The 22,168-nt window shown below is 41.5% G+C and overlaps 2 protein-coding genes across 2 annotated transcripts; one reads left to right on the top strand and one right to left on the bottom strand.

Annotated features, from left to right (window-relative positions):
• Positions 1–1,941: 1,941 nt before the first annotated feature.
• On the bottom strand, positions 1,942–4,150 carry LOC136349739 (uncharacterized). The gene is made up of 2 exons (XM_066301461.1): positions 4,125–4,150; positions 1,942–3,364 (listed from the first exon to the last, which is right to left on the bottom strand). The coding sequence occupies exons 1-2, from the start codon at positions 4,148–4,150 to the stop codon at positions 1,942–1,944; spliced, it is 1,449 nt and encodes a 482-aa protein (XP_066157558.1).
• A 152-nt stretch (positions 4,151–4,302) lies between these two features.
• Positions 4,303–6,276, top strand: LOC136349737 (uncharacterized). The gene has a single exon (XM_066301460.1). The coding sequence runs from the start codon at positions 4,303–4,305 to the stop codon at positions 6,274–6,276; it is 1,974 nt and encodes a 657-aa protein (XP_066157557.1).
• The last annotated feature ends 15,892 nt before the right edge of the window (positions 6,277–22,168 follow it).

Raw genomic sequence — 22,168 nt, 5'->3', positions numbered from 1 at the left:
TTTCTCAACTTTGACATTCAATAATTCATCGTACACGATGTTCCACAGGACTGGCCCCAGTATGGAGCCCTGAGGGACACCGCTCGTGACCCTGTGCGTTCTTCCTATTTCGTCGACGATGCTTCTGTCCTCTAGGTAGGATTTAATCATTCTCAAGATGTAGCGTTCTACATTCCTTTTTTCCAAGGTGCGGGCGATCACCTCCCACGAGACCGAGTTAAAAGCGTTTTTTATGTCCACCAATACCATTGCTCCGAATCCTCTATGGGTGTAAGACACTCTGTTCTCCTTTTGTATGATGTTCCGTACGCACCTTATTGCGTCCACCGTAAACCTCCCCTTTCGATAGCCGAACTGCCTTTCGCTGATGAGATTCTTCCGTTCCACCTCTTCGGTAAGTCTTTGTTTGATCAACCTTTCGAGTATCTTGCCCACGGTGTTCAGCAAACATATCGGCCGATAAGATGTTTTTTCCTCGTTTGGCCTCGTCTTCTCGATTAAGATCAAACGTGCCGATTTCCATATTTTTGGAAAAATTCCGTTTCTTAGGCAGTCGTTGAATATGTGTAAGAAGATCTGCGGGTTCTTCTCGACACACAATCTGGCAATCTCCGGGGGTACTCCGTCCGGACCTGGAGACTTCTTCATTTTGGTGTTTTGCACGGCAATCCTGAGTTCTGCGTCCGTAAAAAGCGGTATGTCCTCGTGTACTAGCGTTACCGGCCATTTTATTTCTTCATGTCTCGGAAACAGTTTTCTCATCTGCTCGTCGATCGTTGAAACAGTGAATGGCGCGGTTGGTTTGATCTTCAGTCTTCCCATTGCGATTTTGTACGCTCTTCCCCATATGTTTTCCTCTACTTCCGCACAGATCTCTTTCCATTTTTCTCTTTTGCTTTTGTTAATTTCGTACTTTAGGGTTCTTTTCTTTTGTTCCAGGATTTCTTTCAGGTTTTCTTCTTCTCGGGCCTCGTGAGGGATCGCTCGTAGTCTGGTGAGTTTTCTTCTGGTCTCGTGGCACTCTTTCCTTTTTGCCGCTATTTCGCTGTTCCACCAGTAATTGGGTGGATGTTTCCCGCCATGGCAATTGGTACGCTTCAGTATCCTGTAAGAATGCTCCGTTATCTGGCGCATTATGGATTCCGGTGAGTATGGTTCTCCGAAGATCTCAGACGCCGTGTCTGCAAATCCCTAGGTGGTATGATTTATTTTTTGACAGTTGTTGCGATTGGTCCCTTGGTGCTTTTACCTTCCAGGTTTGGATCGAAGAGATTGAAAAAGATGGAATGGTGATCGCTGAAGTTTTCCTTCGAATCTTCTACCCTCCACCCGTGTACGCGTGTGAAACCCTCCTCGGATGTAGCAGTGAAGTCGATGACGGATCCGTTTCCTTTGGTGCATGTGATTTTACTTCCTTTATTACAGACTACCATCTTGTTTGTAGCCAGCCAGTCTTCGAGGATCCTCCCTCTGGGGTTAGTCGTCTTTGAGCCGATTGCTGGAGTCTTCGCATTCCAATTGGCCCCTAAAACTATTTGTTTTTTGTAGTTTTTAAGTTTTGCCTCTAGGTCGTCGAGTAGACGTTCGAACATGCAATCCACCCGGTTTGGAGAGAAGTATGACGATACTAGCACTACCGACTCGCATTCCAGTATCACAAAACCCTCTCCCCGATGGCTTCTGATAGGTTTTCCTAGAGGCGCTGCTGCCCAGACGAAGGCGTCGGAGTTGAGATCGCGCTCAAGACGGTTTGATTTGGCTACGTTGGGCTCTTGTCCCAACACCACGTGTATGTTTTCATCCCGTATTATTTGAAACAGCAGGTCCATTGCGACTTTGCTCCTATTTAGGTTGACTTGCAGGCATTTAAAGGGACCGGAGGGGATTTTACCCTGGGAGTTTCCGGACGTAGGCTGGCTGGTTGGTAAAAGGCTGACTTGTTTATTCATCATCGTGAGCGGCTTTGGAGGGCTTCCTTTTGTTTCTCAAATCTTCTACGGCTTTTCTGTAAGCGGGGCATCTGTAGCTTTGCGCTCTATGTCCCTTATTGTCGGTACACACGTAGCACACCGCCACGTTTTGGCAGACCTTCGCTTCGTGACCATCTTCCAAGCAATTCAGGCATCTTCCTTGCGTCTTGTCAGCTTTTTTGCAGGCCGCCGCCATGTGTCCAAATTCGTTGCATTTAAAGCACCTGACGGGTGTGTATACTTCCTCCACTCTGCAGTTCAGCCATCCTATTTTGATCCGTCTGTTACTGACCAGGTCTCTTGCTTTTTCTGTTGGCAGAGTGACGAAAGCGTGTCTCTGTCTTTGTTTGTTGACTTGCGCCGAGAGCCTAACCTTTATGTCGCCTCTGTTGGTCTGCACGTATTGCGCGACTGCTTCACGTATCTCGTTCTCTTCTACGCTGCAATCTAATCCGTTGATGAAGACTGTTTGCTCTCTGGTTAGCAGTTGCACTGTCGCGCTTTGCGCCGTCGTTTCTGCCACCACCTTAAGGAATTTCTCTTGGTCGATTTTGTTTCCCGTCACCTTAAGTTTGACGTGCCCTTGGTTCGTTTCGACGAGTGATTTTACTCTGATTCCCATTCCTTCTAGGTTGACTTTTTCTTTCAGCATTTTCACAATCTGCGAGTATCCGTGCTCTCTAGTAGTTGGTTTGATGATTACCGTTTCAGCTTTTCTCCTAACCGGTACCCAGCTACTTCTGCTCGCGGTGCTATTTACGCTGTCAAGCCTTCGCGGTCTTGTCCTCTTTGTCGCCTCAGTCTTCGTGTCGCTCCGAGCTTCTGCCACCACTTTATTCCACGCCCGTCGCCTGACCGGATATCCAAACACCTTGATCACCGTTGCTGTGTCGGCAAATAGGTGTTCCATAATTTTCCTGGCAGTCACTATTAGCGATGCTGATGTCGCTGCTACCGCTATTTCCTTTTCGCCTTCTGTCGTTTTCTTGACTTTAGTAATCGCTTCCAGCAGCCGTCCGAAGGTCTCTTTCTCATTGTCTCCAGAAGTGTCCACGCCTGCCACCACCGTTTTGCGGCTCTTGGTAATCTGCAGCTCTTCCTCCTCGATTTTGAGCTCGTCGTTCCTAACTATGGTGTATAGCTTTCCGTTCTTTATTGGCTCTTTTTCGATTAATCTCGCAAAATCCGGGGCCCGAAGTCCAATCTCTTTCAGGAGTTTACTATTGAAATCGTTAATGTCCGCAAGAATGATCAGATCCTCTGTTTCTCGTTCCAGGATGCTGCCTTGCGTGACCTCGGTGCACCTGTACCAATGTTCTGACCACTCCTTCCTTGATATAGTCTCCAACTTGTGAAGATCTGTTTTCCCTTCCAGTATCCGTCTTATCAGTCTCCTTTTCAACGGTGTAAAGCGAACATCACATGTGTTTGTGCTCCGAAGAAAACGGTCGAAATTGACGGAAAAATCGACGGAAAATATTAAGCCGGGTCTTAAACAACGCAGAAAATTGAAAGGAATCAGCGTGTTGAAAAAAAATGCTGAAAAAATTGTGAATTTTCCGGGAAAAAATCGGAAAACTGGTTCTAGTGGTCGCAGAGTCACGAATCAAAAATTCAGTTGGGGGTAGTACAACCCCCTACAACTACCCAGTGTCTGAAAGTGCATAAACATTGGAGTTTCCTTAATATTTTGGGAAATTCTTGTGCTATTTTTAGAACACAAGTGCCGACGAGCGGGAAAATAATAGGGAGTTTTTGTTTTACCCGTTAAACGCAAAGGCAATTTTGAAACTTTTCCGGGTTTCCGGGCGCATAAGAGGACAATTCTACTTTCTGGAAGGCACTACGAACCCTAGGGAACGGCCACCAGGAGCAGGATTTCCAGAATTAAGTCAGGAACCAAGGAAAAAACGGTAAGTCATTATATGCATTTAGCTTGCATGTAAGGATTAATTTCCGCTTTATAAAAAAAAATAAGGCTTTTGTTTAAGTTCTGTTCATTGTTGATTGGTGGAAAACTTTTAAATTCATTATTTTAAAGGAAAAACTACCCCGGTGTGGCGTATGAGCAGGATGTAATACATTTGCTATAAACACATCTGTAGTCTAGAGGTTGTCTGACCGTTTAGCAAGCGGCGGACTCTGGGTTCGCACCCCTGGTTGGGAATGAAATTTTTCATTTAATTTTTTGAAATATTCATTAAGTTCGCACTTAACTCTCGTTAGTCACGAACAAACCGTAGGCCTGGTGGTTAACAAACCGCCGGATAAGCGGGGGGAGTTATTCGGGCCGCACCCAACCTGGGAATTCCCTTAGGTTAACAGAAACGCTATGTCGTCGTCGTCTGATAGTGACGGTGAAGTAGGTGTCCGTAAAAGGACCACAGTGATGACGCTAAGGAGCAGCGATCCTTCTTCGGTGTCGGACTCGGAGCGGGACTCCAATGTGGTCGCAGATAAGACGGCTGCTAGCCGCAGATTCCTCAAGAGAGGAATAAACAACGAGGAGTTATCCCAGCTGATAGAGTCAATTCATGACTCCGGCAAGAGGCTGTATTTTTTAATACAGCAAAATACGAATACGAAGAGGCACATCAAGGAGGAAGTCAATTGCCTAAACCAGATGACGAAGAAGCTTTTTCGAAACAAAAGCTTTGTTTTAGAGGAAGCCAAGAAGGCATTGAGGAAGAGGAAGGCGCCGACCGTCTCGACCCAAACTGAAGCCTTATCGGAAGAAACAAAAGAGAAGGGATTGAAACCCGCCACTAGGGAAGTGGCCATTCAAGCCACTCCAGAAACAAGAGAGATGATTACCCAGACCGAAGAACCATCCACCCTGACACTACTTCCTCAAAGCACTGCTTTCCAGGATTGGAAACAACTAGCTGAAAAGAAGTGGGATAAAGAAATCTTCGCTACCACTGAGCTGGTACAGGGTTCCCCCCTAACAAACGATAAACCGGAGGAATCAATGGTAGTATTGGTTGACCTAGAAGACCAGAAAATGGCAAATGGAATTCAGAAAGAATTCCTAGCCAAATTCCCACTGCTGAGTCAGATGGAGGACTTGGAATTCCTCCAGCTCACTACGACAATTGGTTCCTCATTGAAGCGCAAATCCAAAACAGAAGCAGGACAAGCAGTAAAGGTCTACAAGACACTGCTCCCCAAGGACGAGGAAGGAATCTTCAAAGCCATGGCGAAGCTGGAAGCTGCAACCAAAGCCGAGAAAACCTTAGCTTTGCACCAGGTGAAGAACCTGTCCGCGGACAAGTTCCTAAAGCTGGTACAATTCCTATTTAGGGACCCACAGAGAAAGATCAGGATCTTCACGGAACCGGGTAGACAAAGGAATAAGTCCCCACAAAAGACGGAGACCTCCAAGCTAACAGTGAGGGTCCAGAAGATCAAAAGCCACCCGACCTACGCCATCGTCGTGGGCAAAAAAGAGTCGGTCACCCCAGTAGCGACGATCAAAAAGATCAGGACTTGCATCGGCAACAATGGAGACGCGGACAAGATTAAGTCCATAAGAACAAATGGAGACGGTAATTTAATAATTACCCTTGACAAAAACGTGACTGCCCTGGAGTCCTTGGGAATGGACATCAGGAAAACTATGGGCAAGGACAACGTCTGCCTCTTAAAAGAGAGAAGTGAAAAATCTTCTATCGTCCTCAAGGGACTGGATGCGACGGTAACCAAGGAAGATGTCGTAGAAGCCATCCTGGACTTCTCCAATGGATCAATCCAGGAATACGAGCTCAAAGTAGGGGAATTGAGGCCGTATGCCAGATCGGAGCAAGCGGTCACCATCAGGCTGGACGAAAAGATCGCCGATCACTTGGTCAGGACCAGAACCCTCAGGATCGGGATGACCAGGTGTAAGATAGAAGAACACTTGGAGATAGTAAAGTGCAACCGCTGCTGGGCGTACGATCATAGGACGCCCCAATGTAAGAACGCAGACAAGCGCAAAGCTTGCTTCCGATGCGGAAAGGAGGAGCACCTCAGCAGGGCCTGCAAGAAGAAGGAGGTAGAGTGTGTTTGCATACTCTGTGACAAGAAAGGGCACTACGCAGGCAGTGGTAAATGCCCTAAATTCCGCGAGGCGCTAGCAGAGGCCAAGGAGGAGAGAAGGAGAAAGCGCCAGGAAGAAGATAAAAGACACCTGCACCGAACCCAGGTAGCCGCGGATCTTGCCAAGAAGGCGGCCGAGCACAAGGACGGAGTCCCCTCAGAAAAGTCCGGAACCGAGAGAGGAGCTGTCTCGTCCGCTAGGCAGGCCGACGCAGACAAGCACTAGAGTTTTCAGGCTTTTTTAGTCTTAAGTTCTAACCCTAAATTCTTAAGTTTTAGCCCTTCCTAGGTTAGCAAATTTATACAGCTACAACTAGCCCAAAGATGAACACTGCAGTCTTCCAAAACTGCAGATTCCTACAGATCAACGCGGATCGCTCGAAGAAAGCGCACGACATGGCTTATCTTGAAGCAGCTAAGCGAGAGGTAGATGTGATTGTAGCAAGTGAACCGAATAGACACTTGGTTGAGAACAGTCGCAGATGGACCGTGGATCGACTGGGAGACGTGGTAATTCTGGTGAGAAACAAGACCATCAGAATAGCCAAAGCAAAAAGCCTAGAAGGCGCGGTACTAATGGAGGGAGAAAGCTACAACATCCTAGCTTGCTACATTTCGCCAAATTGCCCCAGACAGCAATTCTTCCAACGACTGGATACCATCCAATCAGAGATGAGAGACGCGAGAAAGGAATGGATCCTCCTGGGAGACTTCAACGCCAAATCCCCAGAATGGGGGTCGAGGATGGAGGAGTACAGGGGAGCGGCCTTATCGCAGATGTGCGCAGGACTGAATATGATAGTCCTGAACAACGGCGAACCGACGTTCGTCAGGCGGGAACAGTGGTCGTGCATAGACCTCACGTTTGTCAGCATGAGATTGGCAACTCAAGCTGCAAACTGGCAAGTCTTAAGGAACGAACCGTGTTCCCCCCACAAGCACATCCTGTTCGAAGTAGGAAATTCCACCAAGGAAAGACGGAAGAACGATCCGACGGGTTGACGCAAGAAATTGAGCAAAGACCCGTTTCTAAATGCTTTCGAGAGCCTTCTAGAAACGAGGCAAAGACTAAGCGTCGACCCTATTCACACAGGAGAAGAGATCGTCAAGATGATGAAGAAGGCATGTCGGAAGAGCCACGTCATCCCGGAGAGCCAGCCCATGACCCAGCCGTACTGGTGGAATTCCCAAGTCTAAGAAATTAGGAAGGACACCATCAGATGCAGGAGACGCGCCCTTCGAGCGAACACGAAAACCGAAAGCGACGAAAGGCTGGAAGAACAAAAGGCAGCTTGGCGGGAATACAAGGAAGCCAAGAAGACGCTGAAGAAGGCGATTGCCAGGGAAAAGAAGAACAAATGGCGAGAGCTGTGTCGCGACCTCGAAGAGAATATTTGGGGTGACGGATACAGGATGGCCATGCAATTCCTGAAACCAACAAGAAATTCCTTCGAGCTAACAACGGAGAGAAAGATGACCATAGCGAGACACCTCTTCCCAGACGGAATGGGCTTCGTGCCCGACAAGATTCTGCCGGTGGAGCTTACCTTGTTCACGGAAGAAGAACTTCGAGAGGCAGCCATGAAATTGAAGAGTGCCGCGTCCCCAGGTCCAGACGGCTTCTCCGTGGACGCGGTAAAGTACAGCGTGGAAGCCCACCCAGAAACGTGGCTGAAGCTCCTAAATCAACTAATGGAGAACCAGGAATTCCCCAAATCCTGGAAGACCGCCAAGCTGCTGCTGCTGCTAAAACCGAACAAGGACGGGGATCACCCGGGGTCGTACAGGCCCATCTGTCTCACGGATGCGGCGGCCAAACTGTACGAACACCTGATCAAGGCCAGACTGGAGAAAGAACTCGAGGCAAGACGGCCGCTGTCGGACAAACAATACGGATTCAGAAAGGGCAGATCCACAGGACACGCGATGGACCGAGTCCTGAGAATAGCCAAGGCAATCGAAGAGAACAACGCGGGCCGGAGGAGCAAAAGGTGGTGTGCGCTCATCACTCTTGATGTTCGTAACGCCTTCAACAGCGCCTCCTGGTCCGGACTGATAAGAGAACTCAACTCCAGAAGGATTTCCAAGTGCCTAACGAATATAATTGCCGACTACTTCACCTCCAGAACGGTGATAGTAGACAAGGAAGCGGACTTCCAAATGTCGAGGGGAATACCACAAGGCTCGGTCCTAGGACCCCTGCTCTGGAACGTCCTGTATGACCCTATCCTCGAGGTGGCAGAGTCGAGGAACCGCAAGGTGATCCCCATAGGATACGCTGACGACATTGCACTTGTGGTCTGCGGCGACGACCCCGAAGACATGAAGACAGAAGCGAACGCCGCTATGGCAAGATGCGAGAGATGGCTCCGAGAAAATTCTCTACAGCTAGCTCCAGAAAAAACGGAAGCCGTGATCCTGTGCGGAAGGAGAGACAAGAGAGGAATATCTTTCCGCGCCGGAGATCACAAGATAGAACCACAAAAATCACTAAGATACCTCGGAGTTCATTTCGGAGAGAACTTGTCCTTTTCGAACCACGTCTTGGAGATATGCAGAAAGAGCCTCAACAAGCTGAGCCACCTACAGCGCGTGATGCCATCGATCGAAGGTCCTACGACACAAAAGAGACGCCTCCTATACGGAGTGATACAGTCGGCGCTTTTGTACGCAGCCCCTGTTTGGGGACAAGTTAGGAGCGTCCGAAAGTACAGAAACATGATGCTGAGCGTCCAACGCAAAGCACTGTTGAGAGTCGTGTGCGCGTACCGCACGGTATCACTGGACGCAGTCCTGGTACTGGCCGGCGTACCCCCCATCGACCTATTAATAGAAGAGAGAATGGAGCTGCACGGCAGACCACGAGTGACCGAAGCGGACAAGAAGGAGGCGCGTAAAACCACCATCGACAAGTAGCAGGCCCAATGGACGCGTCTCCAGGACAAAGCACAATGGAAGAAACGCCTAATCCCGGACCTACAAGGATGGATCGACTGTAAACATCGACGGCTGAACCATCACCTGACCCAAGCATTCAGCGGCCACGGTTGCTTCCGACACTTCACGCACCGCTTGGGCAAGACGGAGATGAACTGTGATATCTGCAGTGTCGACGACACAGCAGAGCACGTCGTTTTCACTTGTCCCAAGTACGATGATCTGAGACAGAGGCTGTCCGAGTGCGTGAACGACGGTCGACAAAATCCGCAGAAGGAAATAACACCGGAAACACTTATCGACAGGATGCTCCAGAGCGCCGATAAGTGGAACGCAGCCACCGAAACAATCACGAGCATGATCAAACGGAAGGAAATCGAAGAACGGACAAAGGTCCAATCAGAACCGAAGGCCTACGCAAACAGCGAGGAGGACTCTCCATCAAGCGAAGAGAACTCCCAATAGATGACAGCGCATCATAGCGCACCACACTATCAAGACACTGATGAGATGTCCCTAGGGACGGTACCGGGTCTTGGCAGCTAACAAGAGAGAACGGGGTTTTTTTAGTGGGTAGGCGCTCGGGGACCGTCGGTTAGCGCCGGAGAGTGTCCCTTTGGTGAATCCCACACTACCCGGCCGCCAGAACAACAGGCCGGGTGTCTTTTGAAGATTTTTTCCTCGGCAAAAAAAAAAAAAAGTATCCGTCTTATCTCAATTTCCGTTTGTTTGTCGGCCGAATCGTTGTTACGTTTTGGCAGGCCAGTCTGTTCCGTCTGTATGCCTTTATCTATTTTCCGCACCATTTCCATTTCTTCGTGTTTATTAGACTCCAGCCAGTCTACGATTTCCATTCGTTTTAATCTGTTAGTGTTCTTCCCCAGTTTGATTGCAATATCCTTTATTTCCTTCTTTGTGTTATTCTCGATGTTGTTTCCCAGCTGTGTAACTAACCTCTCTAAGTCTTTCAGGATTTCGATGAAGCCTGTTACCTCGATGCTTCCTTTCTTTTTACTCGGTTTTTCAGAGATAACAGTGATTTCTCGTTTCCCGTTGCTTGTAGTTTCCTTTTCTTCCTCGCGTGTGCAATCTGGTTCGGCTACAGTTTCTGCGGCGAATGTGTTTCCGACAGTACTTGGCATGTCGGCAGATCTTTTATCGCTGGCTAAAATGTCGTCTGTACCCTTGAGAATTTGTGATGGGTTCACGCTAGAACCCATGGCACCTGCATCGACGGACGGTGCCTCTTTGCTTCTCGGTGGCGTCCTCTAGACCTTTGTGCTTGTTGCAAATCCCTTCTCCCGGTCTCCGCACGTCGCACTCCTGGTCCCAGTCTTTTGAAGGCTTTCTCCCCTCGTCATCGGCTTGATATTCTTCCCGGCTCCCCATTCTTCCCTTCTCTTTTAGATTCGGCCATTCTGTGTTGGTACCTCCTCTCTTCCCAGTAGTACTTACCGGGGTGGCGACCTTGGGGTCCATCGCGCACCCTTCCTTTGAAGGCAGTCGTTGAATTTCGACAGTCAGCGAGGCCTGCTTCGGCGACTCGCCCGCCGTCTTCTGGGGCTCCGAGCACCCCTGAGGAGGTAATGAAAGATCCACTTATTTGCTGTTCATGATTCTTCCTGCTTGTGTTTGTGTGCCTCTCTTAGTCCTCATCCTCTCCCTCCGCCCGTCCGGCAAGTTAAGACCCGCCAGTAGCTACGCTACCACCGGCATGGCCTTTGGGATCATTGGATGAGTACAAGCCCTTCCACTACGACAAAGTGGAGACACATCGGGAGGCCGAACAAACCCTAATAAACCCGAAATAACCCGAATTAATCCGAATAAACCCGAATTAACCCGAACAAACCCGAATAAACCCGAACAAACCCTTTTTTTTTATAGAGGTGTAGGGCAAAAATGCATTTACGCATTCCAGGTCATTGGTGGTATGATGTTATGTTGACCTGGGTATGTGGGACTCGGCGTGCGCATGTGCAATACCCACTAAAACCCTCAGATTTCCTCTCTTCACCCTAGGGCTTTCTCCCTCCGGAACCGCCGCGAGGCATTACTTCGGGGGAGGGGGTGGATACTGTGTCTTTTGTGCTATTCTCCTATCCCTCCATTCTCTCCCTTTTCTTTTCTATTCCCTTCCCATTTTTCTTTCTTTTCCCTTTTTTTTCCTTTTTGTATCTTCTTCCTTCTTTTTTCCCTTCTTTTTCCTTTATTATTATTATTATCATTATTATTATATATATTTTTTTCTGTTCATTCTTATTTATCTTTGGTCTATCCATTTTCTATCATTATCTTCTAGACTTCACAGCTTCACGTCTCCTTTCTTCCTCCTCTTTGGTCTTCATAATTCCTCTCAACATCTCAATCACAGCCTGTCTCGTCTCATCCGATCCCTCCATAAGTTCAGCAACATTCTTCTTAGTAACTTCCACACCTATAACTCGTCTTGCTACGCTCTCTGTAATTTAAATTTCTCACATAAGAAAAGAGTATGTTCCGGACTATCGACATTTTCACAATACCAACACTCTTCAGAACCAGCCTTTTTTATTTTGTAGAGATATGTTCCAAAAATCCCATGACCCGTCAAAGCCTGTGTCACATAATAATCCGTCTCACTACCAAACCATTTCCTTACATCTCTAATAAAAACTTTTGTCCATCCCCCATATATGTTCCATCTTCGCTGCCAATTTTCCATAGTTTTATTTCTTTCCATTATTTTGTCTTTACTGTTTCCTCTTCTTAAATTACATCTTTCTTGAATCAGTAAATCTATAGGAACCATGCTTGCAATAGCCTCAACAGCATCTATGGGAGCAGTACGATAGGCACTGGTAATAATTAATCATAGACGACGATTTACAGCCTTTAACTTATTTGCATATTTTTTGTGTCTTGTAACTTTTTCCCAAAATTGTACACCATATAAAATTGTAGAAATCACCACGCTTGCTATTATCCTTCGTTTCCCTGTTCTCGATCCTCGTATCGTTGGTATATATCTATTGAAATGATTGATTATTTTATTGGCCCTTAAACTCATTTGAATGACGTGTTCATTCATTCTAAAATCCTTATCCAAGTATATTCCAAGATATTTCACAAACTTTTTACTTTCCAAATTTATGCCATTTGCGATTGTTATATTTAATTTTTCGCACTTTCTCCTTCCTGCTATAATCAGCATTTCAGTTTTAGAGTATTCCACTTTTAGTTTCATTTCCTTTTCCAGAATGTTAGTTATTTTGTTTATTGAATATAGAATAGTTTCTTTTATTTCTTCAGTTATTTTCCCTTTTACCACTATCGCCAAATCGTCAGCATACGCTATCAAAGACACCTTCGGATCAATCCCAGTTTCCAAAATTTTGTTATAGAAAATATTCCACAACACCGGCCCTAAAATGGATTCCTGAGGAATCCACAAGTAACTTCTACCAATTTTCCATTTGGTTTAATTATTTTTCTATTACTCATATAAGATTGCAGAATTTTAATTAAATAAGCACTAATTTTATTATCTTGTAAAGTATTAATTATTTTTGTCCTCAATACCGTATTAAACGCATTTCGTATATCAATCATAACCATAACAGCAATTTCCTTATTTTTATGCGCTTTCCTATTTATATCATCCACTATATTTTTAACTTTCCCTAATGCATTTTCAGTTGAATTACCTTTAACAAATCCATATTGGTCCCTATGTATCATATTCCTTTCATCTATTTCCTTTTGTAGTCTATTTTTAATTAACAATTCAAATAGTTTTCCAAAAACACTTATAAGACATAAAGGCCTATAGGTTTGTATATTATCCGCTTTTTTTGGTTTCTCTATTAGTATAAGTCTAGCTATTTTCCATACTTCCGGGAATTCTCCTTTTATCAGACACTCATTATAAACTTTCAAGCAGTCGTTTTTATAAGTCGAAACCAGCTTCCTGACCATATCCGGTATAAAACCATCAGGACCCGGAGCTTTTTTTATTTTAATTTGAGACAAAGCTTTATCCAGTTCTTTTACTGTAAATTCCTTAATAGCACTGTGCAACCCAACTGGACTCACCCAGACACCTTTAGGCTCAATAGGAAATAACTTTTCAACTTCTCGATCAATTATATCTTCACTAATTTTTTGAAATTTAGTTAATTTGAATCTTTTCATAATAATTTGATAGGCTTTGCCCCAAGGATCGTCATTTAATTCCTCACATAGTTTTATCCAATTTCTTTTTTTGCTTTTGTTAATTTCTCTTTTCAGTTCTTTTTTAGCCTTCTTCAATTCACCCTCCAGTTTTTTTGTTAGTACATTATTTTTTGACCGATTTCTAGTTAATTCTCTTCTAATTTTAATACACATTTTTCTTTTCTCCGCGATATCAGAATTCCACCAATATACCGAAGGTTTATTGGCATGGGTTCCTTTACGAAATTGTTTATCGCATATTTTTTTCAGAGTATTCATAATTTGTTCCGGTCCAGTTCCCGTTATAAAAACACCCGTACAATCGTCAATAAATTTTTGCCAAGCCCTCTGATTGTCGCCACTAGGGAATTTCCATCTATACGGCTCTACCATTACTTGTTCTACCCCGCACTGAATTCTGTACGTTAAAGTACGGTGATCGCTCATATTTTCCCACTGGTCCTGTACCGTCCATTGTGTAATAAGGCGTCCTATGCCAGCCGTTGCTATGGTAAAATCTATAATTGACGAACCATTTGCTCCAACAAAAGTTGGTTTGCACCCATCATTTATCACGATAAAATTTCCTGCATCGATAAACTCTTCCAAAATTCGACCCCTGTCATTTTTATTTTTAGAATAAAAAACATGTGTTTTCGCGTTTAAATCACCAGCAATTATAGTTTCTTTATGTTGTTGCTTTAGAAATTCTTCAAGTTTATTTATCATCTCTTTAAACTCCTCAATGGCTCTATTTGGGGAAAAATATACCGATATTACAATAAATAGATTTGTCTCCACTGCTACAAAACCATCATCAGAATACATTTTTTTTATATCAATGGCCGCATTATACATATTAACAAAACAATCTCCTCTCCTATCACAATATTGCTTATAAGAGTGGTTTATATTTGGTTCCTGTCCTATTAGAATATCAATCTTATTTTCTTGTATTGTTTTATATGTCACATCATGCGCCACACGTCTTCTGTTTAGGTTTATCTGTAAAATTTTTATTTCTTTTAAGGCTTTTATCGTTTTATCAAGGTATTTCATCTTATTTATTATATTATTATAGTAATTTGAGCGAGTTTTATATACACTATCAGATTTATTTATTTATTTATTTATTTCCTTTTCCTAGAGTTAACTTTTTGTTTCTTGGTTTATTTGAGAGAAAGTTCTCCGATATTCTCTTCTAACAACAGATAATTGTTTTTTAAACAGTTGACATTTGCCCCTGTCTGCCGAATGTCCACTTTCTTTACATATGGGACATTCCTCCCCGTTATCATAGTCTTTTATTGAATGCCCCTCCTTCCCACATTTATAGCATTGGTTTCTTCTATCTATACCCTCACAATTATCCACTGTATGATCATATTGCCAACATTTCAAACATCTTTTAATAATGTGCCTTTTCTCTACATAGCATCGTACCATCCCTATTTTAATTATTCTTTTACGTAATAACGCATCAATGCTATTTTTCCCTGCACTAATAGTAACAGTTTGCATTCCATTACTCATAGGCCTCAATTCACTAATATAATAATAAGCTATCCGAGGAATTTCTCTCTTAATCGATTCAATTACATTATCTCTTTTAGTTAATGCGTCTATGCCTCTAATATATACTGAATCTGTTCCATCTTCCCTTTTTCCAAATTTTTTAATGTCCTTTTCATTATACCCCTGCACATCTTTTAAAATCCTCTGTATTTCATCTATACTTTCCTGTCTTCTATCTGTTGTTATGATAAGTTTTCCTTCTTTAGTTGATTTTATTGACCTAATGTCCTCCGTTACTTTGTTTCCTTCCAAGGCTTTTTTAACTTCCGCAAGTGTCTCATTGTACCCTTTCTGTTGACTACCAACAACAACAGCATACGTCGGTCGCTCCCTGCGTTTCCATTGCTTTCCTTGAATACTTTCATCTTTATCTCTGTATATGTACACATTGGTGTCTGTCCCCTGGAATAGTAGTTCAATCATTTTTTGAAAATGATCTAATTTAATTTTATTTGGTTGGTTTAGCACAATTATTTCCTCGTTACCGCATTATTTTTTTAGTTTTATCATTTTCATAAAAAGGTCTTCTTCCGTTCCATTAAATTTTATTGATATTATTTTATTTCTCAATTGAGTTTCCTTTTCGTTACTTCTTATTTTGCAATTTTGCTCCAACGTAACAAAATCGTCCACCACATCTTTTAATTCAGGATATTTTTTCATGTACATGTTTACGAAGCCCTGGTTGATGTCATCATTTGTGAGTTCACCAATAGCAACTTTCACAGTACAGTCCTTAGTTAATAGAGGGTTTCCTATTTTAATTTCTGTATTTCTAAATACAGTTTTGCTCCACTTTTTATCCTTTAAAGCTACAAATAACCCATAATCATCACTCGGGACTATAGAATCAATTTCATCATTTGCAGTTTGTGTAAAGGCATTATAAGTTTCCATATTTTTTAGGTTTACCTGTATGTCCACATCAATTGTTAATTTTTCTTTTTAATTTTTATGCTGCGTCAGCCACTCAGTTACCATATCGCTATTTATAGTCTCTACTTGTCTGCTCAATCTTCTCACCGCCTCTTTGATTTCTTTTTTTGTATTTTGTTCAACATTTGCCACTAATATTTTTTCTATTTTCGTTATCATTTGAATTGCATCTATCAATACATTACATGCTGTACAATCCTTTTCCTTATACGGCTCTACATTATCCACTCTACCAAAAGACGTATCTATAAATTTTCTTTTCTTGAATATTTCCCCACCGGTGAGTGAGACACTCCTTGGTCTGCCCAAGTCAAAAAATCTTCTACCAGTAATTGGCTGACGGTCGAGGGAGGCCTGGTCGCCCACCCCCATATCGACCGGTACTAGGGTTTCCCTCCCTTGCACCGTAGTCTTATTTTTTTCGTGATCAGGCATTGTCATCACTATTTGAGCTGGTCCACGGTGGGGGTTTTCGTAGCCGTTCTAGATTACTCTGAAAAACAGCGACTTATGGCCCCCACTGACCACTGACACCCAAAGGAGTTAATGGCCGCTTCCCTATCCGCCACCCGGAGGACGCGCCCGATAGGTAGCTCAACCCACGGGAACCCGAACAAACCCGAATAAACCCGAAGTAACACGAATTAATCCGAATTAACCCGAAGTAACTTGAATTAACACGAACGAAAATTTTTATTTATTTATTTATTTATTTTTACAGAGGATTGGAGAAATCTGCAAAAGAGACATGCGGCCTGGCTTATAGCGTTCTTTTTTGCTCACATAGTGTCGGGTTGATCATTTCCATGATCGACCGACTAAAACTCCTTCCCTTTTTTCCCCTTTGTGCTTCCTACCCGGAACCGTCTTAGCATTACTTCGGGTAAAAGGGGTAATAACCTTTATTTATCTCATTCACCTCCATAACTTTCTCCATCCAATCAGTTACAATTCCCCACCCCTCTATATTTTGTAACATTATTTCTGATATATTGTCTTTATTTATCTTTTTTACCCACCTTTGCTCTGCTCTTTCCCTTTGTTCCCGAAATACCCTACACTGGAACATTGTGTGTTCGGGGCTTTCGATAAGCCGCAAAACCAGCATGATTCGTCTGTAGCTTTATTTATTTTCTGCAAATACGTACCGAATATCCCGTGTCCACACCAACCTGTGATACCCAATAACTTATTTACCCTCCATATCTATTTTTCCATTTCACCACATCTTAAATAAATATCTCTACGTTACCTTTCTTTTCTATCTATTTTTCCCGCAATTTTTTATATGTTTCTCTAGCTTTTTGTTTTATTTCATTTCCGTGTTCGTAGATTTCTTTTCTTTCCTCTATTAATAGAGACAAAGGGGGCATGCCGGCTATAGCCTACCCGGTTTCCAGGAATACAGTTCTGTACGTAGATGCTGTACAAAGCGACAGCCGTCGATTTATTCTCTCTAGCCTTTGTCTGTATATTCGTTTTTCACATAATTATTTCCATTAGGACAAGCGTACAATATGACAGATATCTCTGGAACAATTTCTCTACCTGAATTCTAATTTGTTCTTCATTTGGATATTGCCTTTTTCCCAATCCAAGTCTTTTTGTCAGTATTTGGTAAGATTTTTCCCACAAATCATTTTCCACATCCTCGCACAATTAACGCCATTTTTTCCTTTTACTTTCTTATATTTTATCTTGACATTTGGAGGTCATTTGGCGAAGATATCGAGCTTCAAAGTTTGAAAAGTCACAAAAGTTGTGTGTTTGAGCACTTAAAGTACTATTTTTCTTGGAAATCCAACAAGATGCAATCATGATGTGTTGTGACATCTTAAAGATCTCGTGGAGCTGATTAATTTGACACTTTGTTTAAGAAATTTGGTCCATAATTCCCGAAGTTATTGAGCTTCAAAATTTGAAAAGTCACAAAAGTTGTGTGTTTGAGCACTTAAAGTACTATTTTTCTTGGAAATTCAACAAGATGCAATCATGATGTGTTGTGACATCTTAAAGATCTCGTGGAGCGGATTAATTTGACACTTTGTTTAACAAATTTGGTCCTCATTTGCCGAAGTTATCGAGCTTCAAAGTTTGAAATGTCACAAAAGTTGTGTGTTTGAGCACTTAAAGTACTATTTTTCTTGGAAATTCAACAAGATGCAATAATGAATTGTTGTGATATCCTAAAAATCTCGTCGAGCTGATTAATTTGACACTTTGTTTAACAACCTTGGTCGACAATTCCCGAAGTTATCGAGCTTCAAAGTTTGAAAAGTCACAAAAGTTGTGTGTTTGAGCACTTAAAGTACTATTTTTCATGGAAATTCAACAAGATTCTATCATGATGTGTTGTGACATCTTGAAGGTCTCGTCGAGCTGATTAATTTGACACTTTGTTTAACAAATTTGGTCCTCATTTGCCGAAGTTATCGAGCTTCAAAGTTTGAAAAGTCACAAAAGTTGTGTGTTTGACCACATAAAGTACTATTTTTCTTGGAAGTTCAACAAGATGTAATCATGATGTGTTGTGACATCTTCAAAATCTCGTTGAGGTGATTAATTTGACACTTTGTTTAACAAATTTGGTCCTCATTTGCCGAAGTTATCGAGATTCAAAGATTGAAAGGTCACAAAATATGTGTGTTTGAGCACATAAAGTACTATTTTTCTTGGAAATTCAACAAGATGCAATCATGATGTGTTGTGACATATTCAAAATCTCGTCGAGCTGATTAATTTGACACTCTGTTTAACAAATTTGGTCCTCATTTGCCGAAGTTATCGAGCTTCAAAGTTTGAAAAGTCACAAAAGTTGTGTGTTTGAGCACATAAAGTACTATTTTTCTTGGAAATTCAACAAGATGCAATCATGATGTGTTGTGACATATTCAAAATCTCGTCGAGCTGATTAATTTGACACTCTGTTTAACAAATTTGGTCCTCATTTGCCGAAGTTATCGAGCTTCAAAGTTTGAAAAGTCACAAAAGTTGTGTGTTTGACCACATAAAGTACTATTTTTCTTGGAAATTCAACAAGATGTAATCACGATGTGTTGTGACATATTCAAAATCTCGTCGAGCTGATTAATTTGACACATTGTTTAACAAATTTGGTCTTCATTTGCCGAAGCTATCGAGCTTCAAAGTTTGAAAAGTCACAAAAGTTGTGTGTTTGAGCACATAAAGTACTATTTTTCTTGGAAATTCAACAAGATGCAATCACGATGTGTTGTGACATATTTAAAATCTCGTCGAGCTGATTAATTTGACACATTGCTTAACAAATTTGGTCTTCATTTGTCGAAGCTATCGAGCATCAAAGTTTGAAAAGTCACAAAAGTTGTGTGTTTGAGCACATAAAGTACTATTTTTCTTGAAAATTCAACAAGATGCAATCATGATGTGTTGTGACATATTCAAAATCTCGTCGAGCTGATTAATTTGACACTCTGTTTAACAAATTTGGTCCTTATTTGCCGAAGTTATCGAGCTTCAAAGTTTGAAAAGTCACAAAAGTTGTGTGTTTGACCACATAAAGTACTATTTTTCTTGGAAATTCAACAAGATGTAATCACGATGTGTTGTGACATATTCAAAATCTCGTCGAGCTGATTAATTTGACACATTGTTTAACAAATTTGGTCTTCATTTGCCGAAGCTATCGAGCTTCAAAGTTTGAAAAGTCACAAAAGTTGTGTGTTTGACCACATAAAGTACTATTTTTCTTGGAAATTCAACAAGATGTAATCACGATGTGTTGTGACATATTCAAAATCTCGTCGAGCTGATTAATTTGACACATTGTTTAACAAATTTGGTCTTCATTTGCCGAAGCTATCGAGCTTCAAAGTTTGAAAAGTCACAAAAGTTGTGTGTTTGAGCACATAAAATACTATTTTTCTTGGAAATTCAACAAGATGCAATCACGATGTGTTGTGACATATTCAAAATCTCGTCGAGCTGATTAATTTGACACATTGTTTAACGAATTTGGTCTTCATTTGTCGAAGCTATCGAGCATCAAAGTTTGAAAAGTCACAAAAGTTGTGTGTTTGAGCACATAAAGTACTATTTTTCTTGGAAGTTCAACAAGATGTAATCATGATGTGTTGTGACATCTTCAAAATCTCGTTGAGGTGATTAATTTGACACTTTGTTTAACAAATTTGGTCCTCATTTGCCGAAGTTATCGAGCTTCAAAGTTTGAAAAGTCACACAAGTTGTGTGTTTGAGCACATAAAGTACTATTTTTCTTGGAAGTTCAACAAGATGTAATCATGATGTGTTGTGACATCTTCAAAATCTCGTTGAGGTGATTACTTTGACGCTTTGTTTAAGAAATTTGGTCCACAATTCCCGAAGTTATCGAGCTTCAAAGTTTGAAAAGACACAAAAGTTGTGTGTTTGTACACTTAAAGTACTATTTTTCTTGGAAATTCAACAATATGCAATCATGATGTGTTGTGACATCTTAAAGATCTCGTCGAGCTGATTAATTTGACACTTTGTTTAAGAAATTTGGTCCTCATTTGCCGAAGTTATCGAGCTTCAAAGTGTGAAAAGTCACAAAAGTTGTGTGTTTGAGCACATAAAGTACTATTTTTCTTGGAAGTTCAACAAGATGTAATCATGATGTGTTGTGACATCTTCAAAATCTCGTTGAGGTGATTACTTTGACGCTTTGTTTAAGAAATTTGGTCCACATTTGCCGAAGTTATCGAGCTTCAAAGTTTGAAAAGTCACAAAATATGTGTGTTTGAGCACATAAAGTACTATTTTTCTTGGAAGTTCAACAAGATGCAATCACGATGTGTTGTGACATCTTCAAACTCTCGTTGAGGTGATTACTTTGACACCTTGTTTAAGAAATTTGGTCCACATTTGCCGAAGTTATCGAGCTTCAAAATTTGAAATGTCACAAAATATGTGTGTTTGAGCACATAAAGTACTATTTTTCTTGGAAGTTCAACAAGATGTAATCATCATGTGTTGTAACATCTTCAAAATCTCGTTGAGGTGATTACTTTGACACTTTGTTTAAGAAATTTGGTCCACATTTGCCGAAGTAATCGAGCTTCAAAGTTTGAAAAGTCACAAAAGTTGTGTGTTTGAGCACTTAAAGTACTATTTTTCTTGGAAATCCAACAAGATGCAATCATGATGTGTTGTGACATCTTAAAGATCTCGTGGAGCTGATTAATTTGACACTTTGTTTAAGAAATTTGGTCCATAATTCCCGAAGTTATTGAGCTTCAAAATTTGAAAAGTCACAAAAGTTGTGTGTTTGAGCACTTAAAGTACTATTTTTCTTGGAAATTCAACAAGATGCAATCATGATGTGTTGTGACATCTTAAAGATCTCGTGGAGCGGATTAATTTGACACTTTGTTTAACAAATTTGGTCCTCATTTGCCGAAGTTATCGAGCTTCAAAGTTTGAAATGTCACAAAAGTTGTGTGTTTGAGCACTTAAAGTACTATTTTTCTTGGAAATTCAACAAGATGCAATAATGAATTGTTGTGATATCCTAAAAATCTCGTCGAGCTGATTAATTTGACACTTTGTTTAACAACCTTGGTCGACAATTCCCGAAGTTATCGAGCTTCAAAGTTTGAAAAGTCACAAAAGTTGTGTGTTTGAGCACTTAAAGTACTATTTTTCATGGAAATTCAACAAGATTCTATCATGGTGTGTTGTGACATCTTGAAGGTCTCGTCGAGCTGATTAATTTGACACTTTGTTTAACAAATTTGGTCCTCATTTGCCGAAGTTATCGAGCTTCAAAGTTTGAAAAGTCACAAAAGTTGTGTGTTTGACCACATAAAGTACTATTTTTCTTGGAAGTTCAACAAGATGTAATCATGATGTGTTGTGACATCTTCAAAATCTCGTTGAGGTGATTAATTTGACACTTTGTTTAACAAATTTGGTCCTCATTTGCCGAAGTTATCGAGATTCAAAGATTGAAAGGTCACAAAATATGTGTGTTTGAGCACATAAAGTACTATTTTTCTTGGAAATTCAACAAGATGCAATCATGATGTGTTGTGACATATTCAAAATCTCGTCGAGCTGATTAATTTGACACTCTGTTTAACAAATTTGGTCCTCATTTGCCGAAGTTATCGAGCTTCAAAGTTTGAAAAGTCACAAAAGTTGTGTGTTTGAGCACATAAAGTACTATTTTTCTTGGAAGTTCAACAAGATGTAATCATGATGTGTTGCGACATCTTCATAACCTTGTCGAGCTGATTAATTTGACACTCTGTTTAACAAATTTGGTACACATTTGCCAAAGTTATCGAGCTTCAAAATTGGAAAAGTCACAAAAGTTGTGTGTTTGACCACATAAAGTACTATTTTTCTTGGAAGTTCAACAAGATGTAATCATGATGTGTTGTGACATCTTCAAAATCTCGTTGAGGTGATTAATTTGACACTTTGTTTAACAAATTTGGTCCTCATTTGCCGAA

Source organism: Euwallacea fornicatus, unplaced genomic scaffold (assembly GCF_040115645.1).
Source record: "Euwallacea fornicatus isolate EFF26 unplaced genomic scaffold, ASM4011564v1 scaffold_50, whole genome shotgun sequence".
Taxonomy (NCBI): domain Eukaryota; kingdom Metazoa; phylum Arthropoda; class Insecta; order Coleoptera; family Curculionidae; genus Euwallacea; species Euwallacea fornicatus.
This window is presented reverse-complemented; position numbering and strand designations above follow the sequence as displayed.

Coding starts and splice junctions, on each gene's coding strand:
- LOC136349739 (XM_066301461.1), bottom strand. CDS start 4,150: ATGAAAAATTTCATTCCCAACCAGGG. Junction 3,365..4,124: donor AATTTCATTCCCAACCAGGG/GTGCGAACCCAG, acceptor ACCGTTGAAAAG/GAGACTGATAAGACGGATAC.
- LOC136349737 (XM_066301460.1), top strand. CDS start 4,303: ATGTCGTCGTCGTCTGATAGTGACGGTGAAGTAGGTGTCCGTAAAAGG.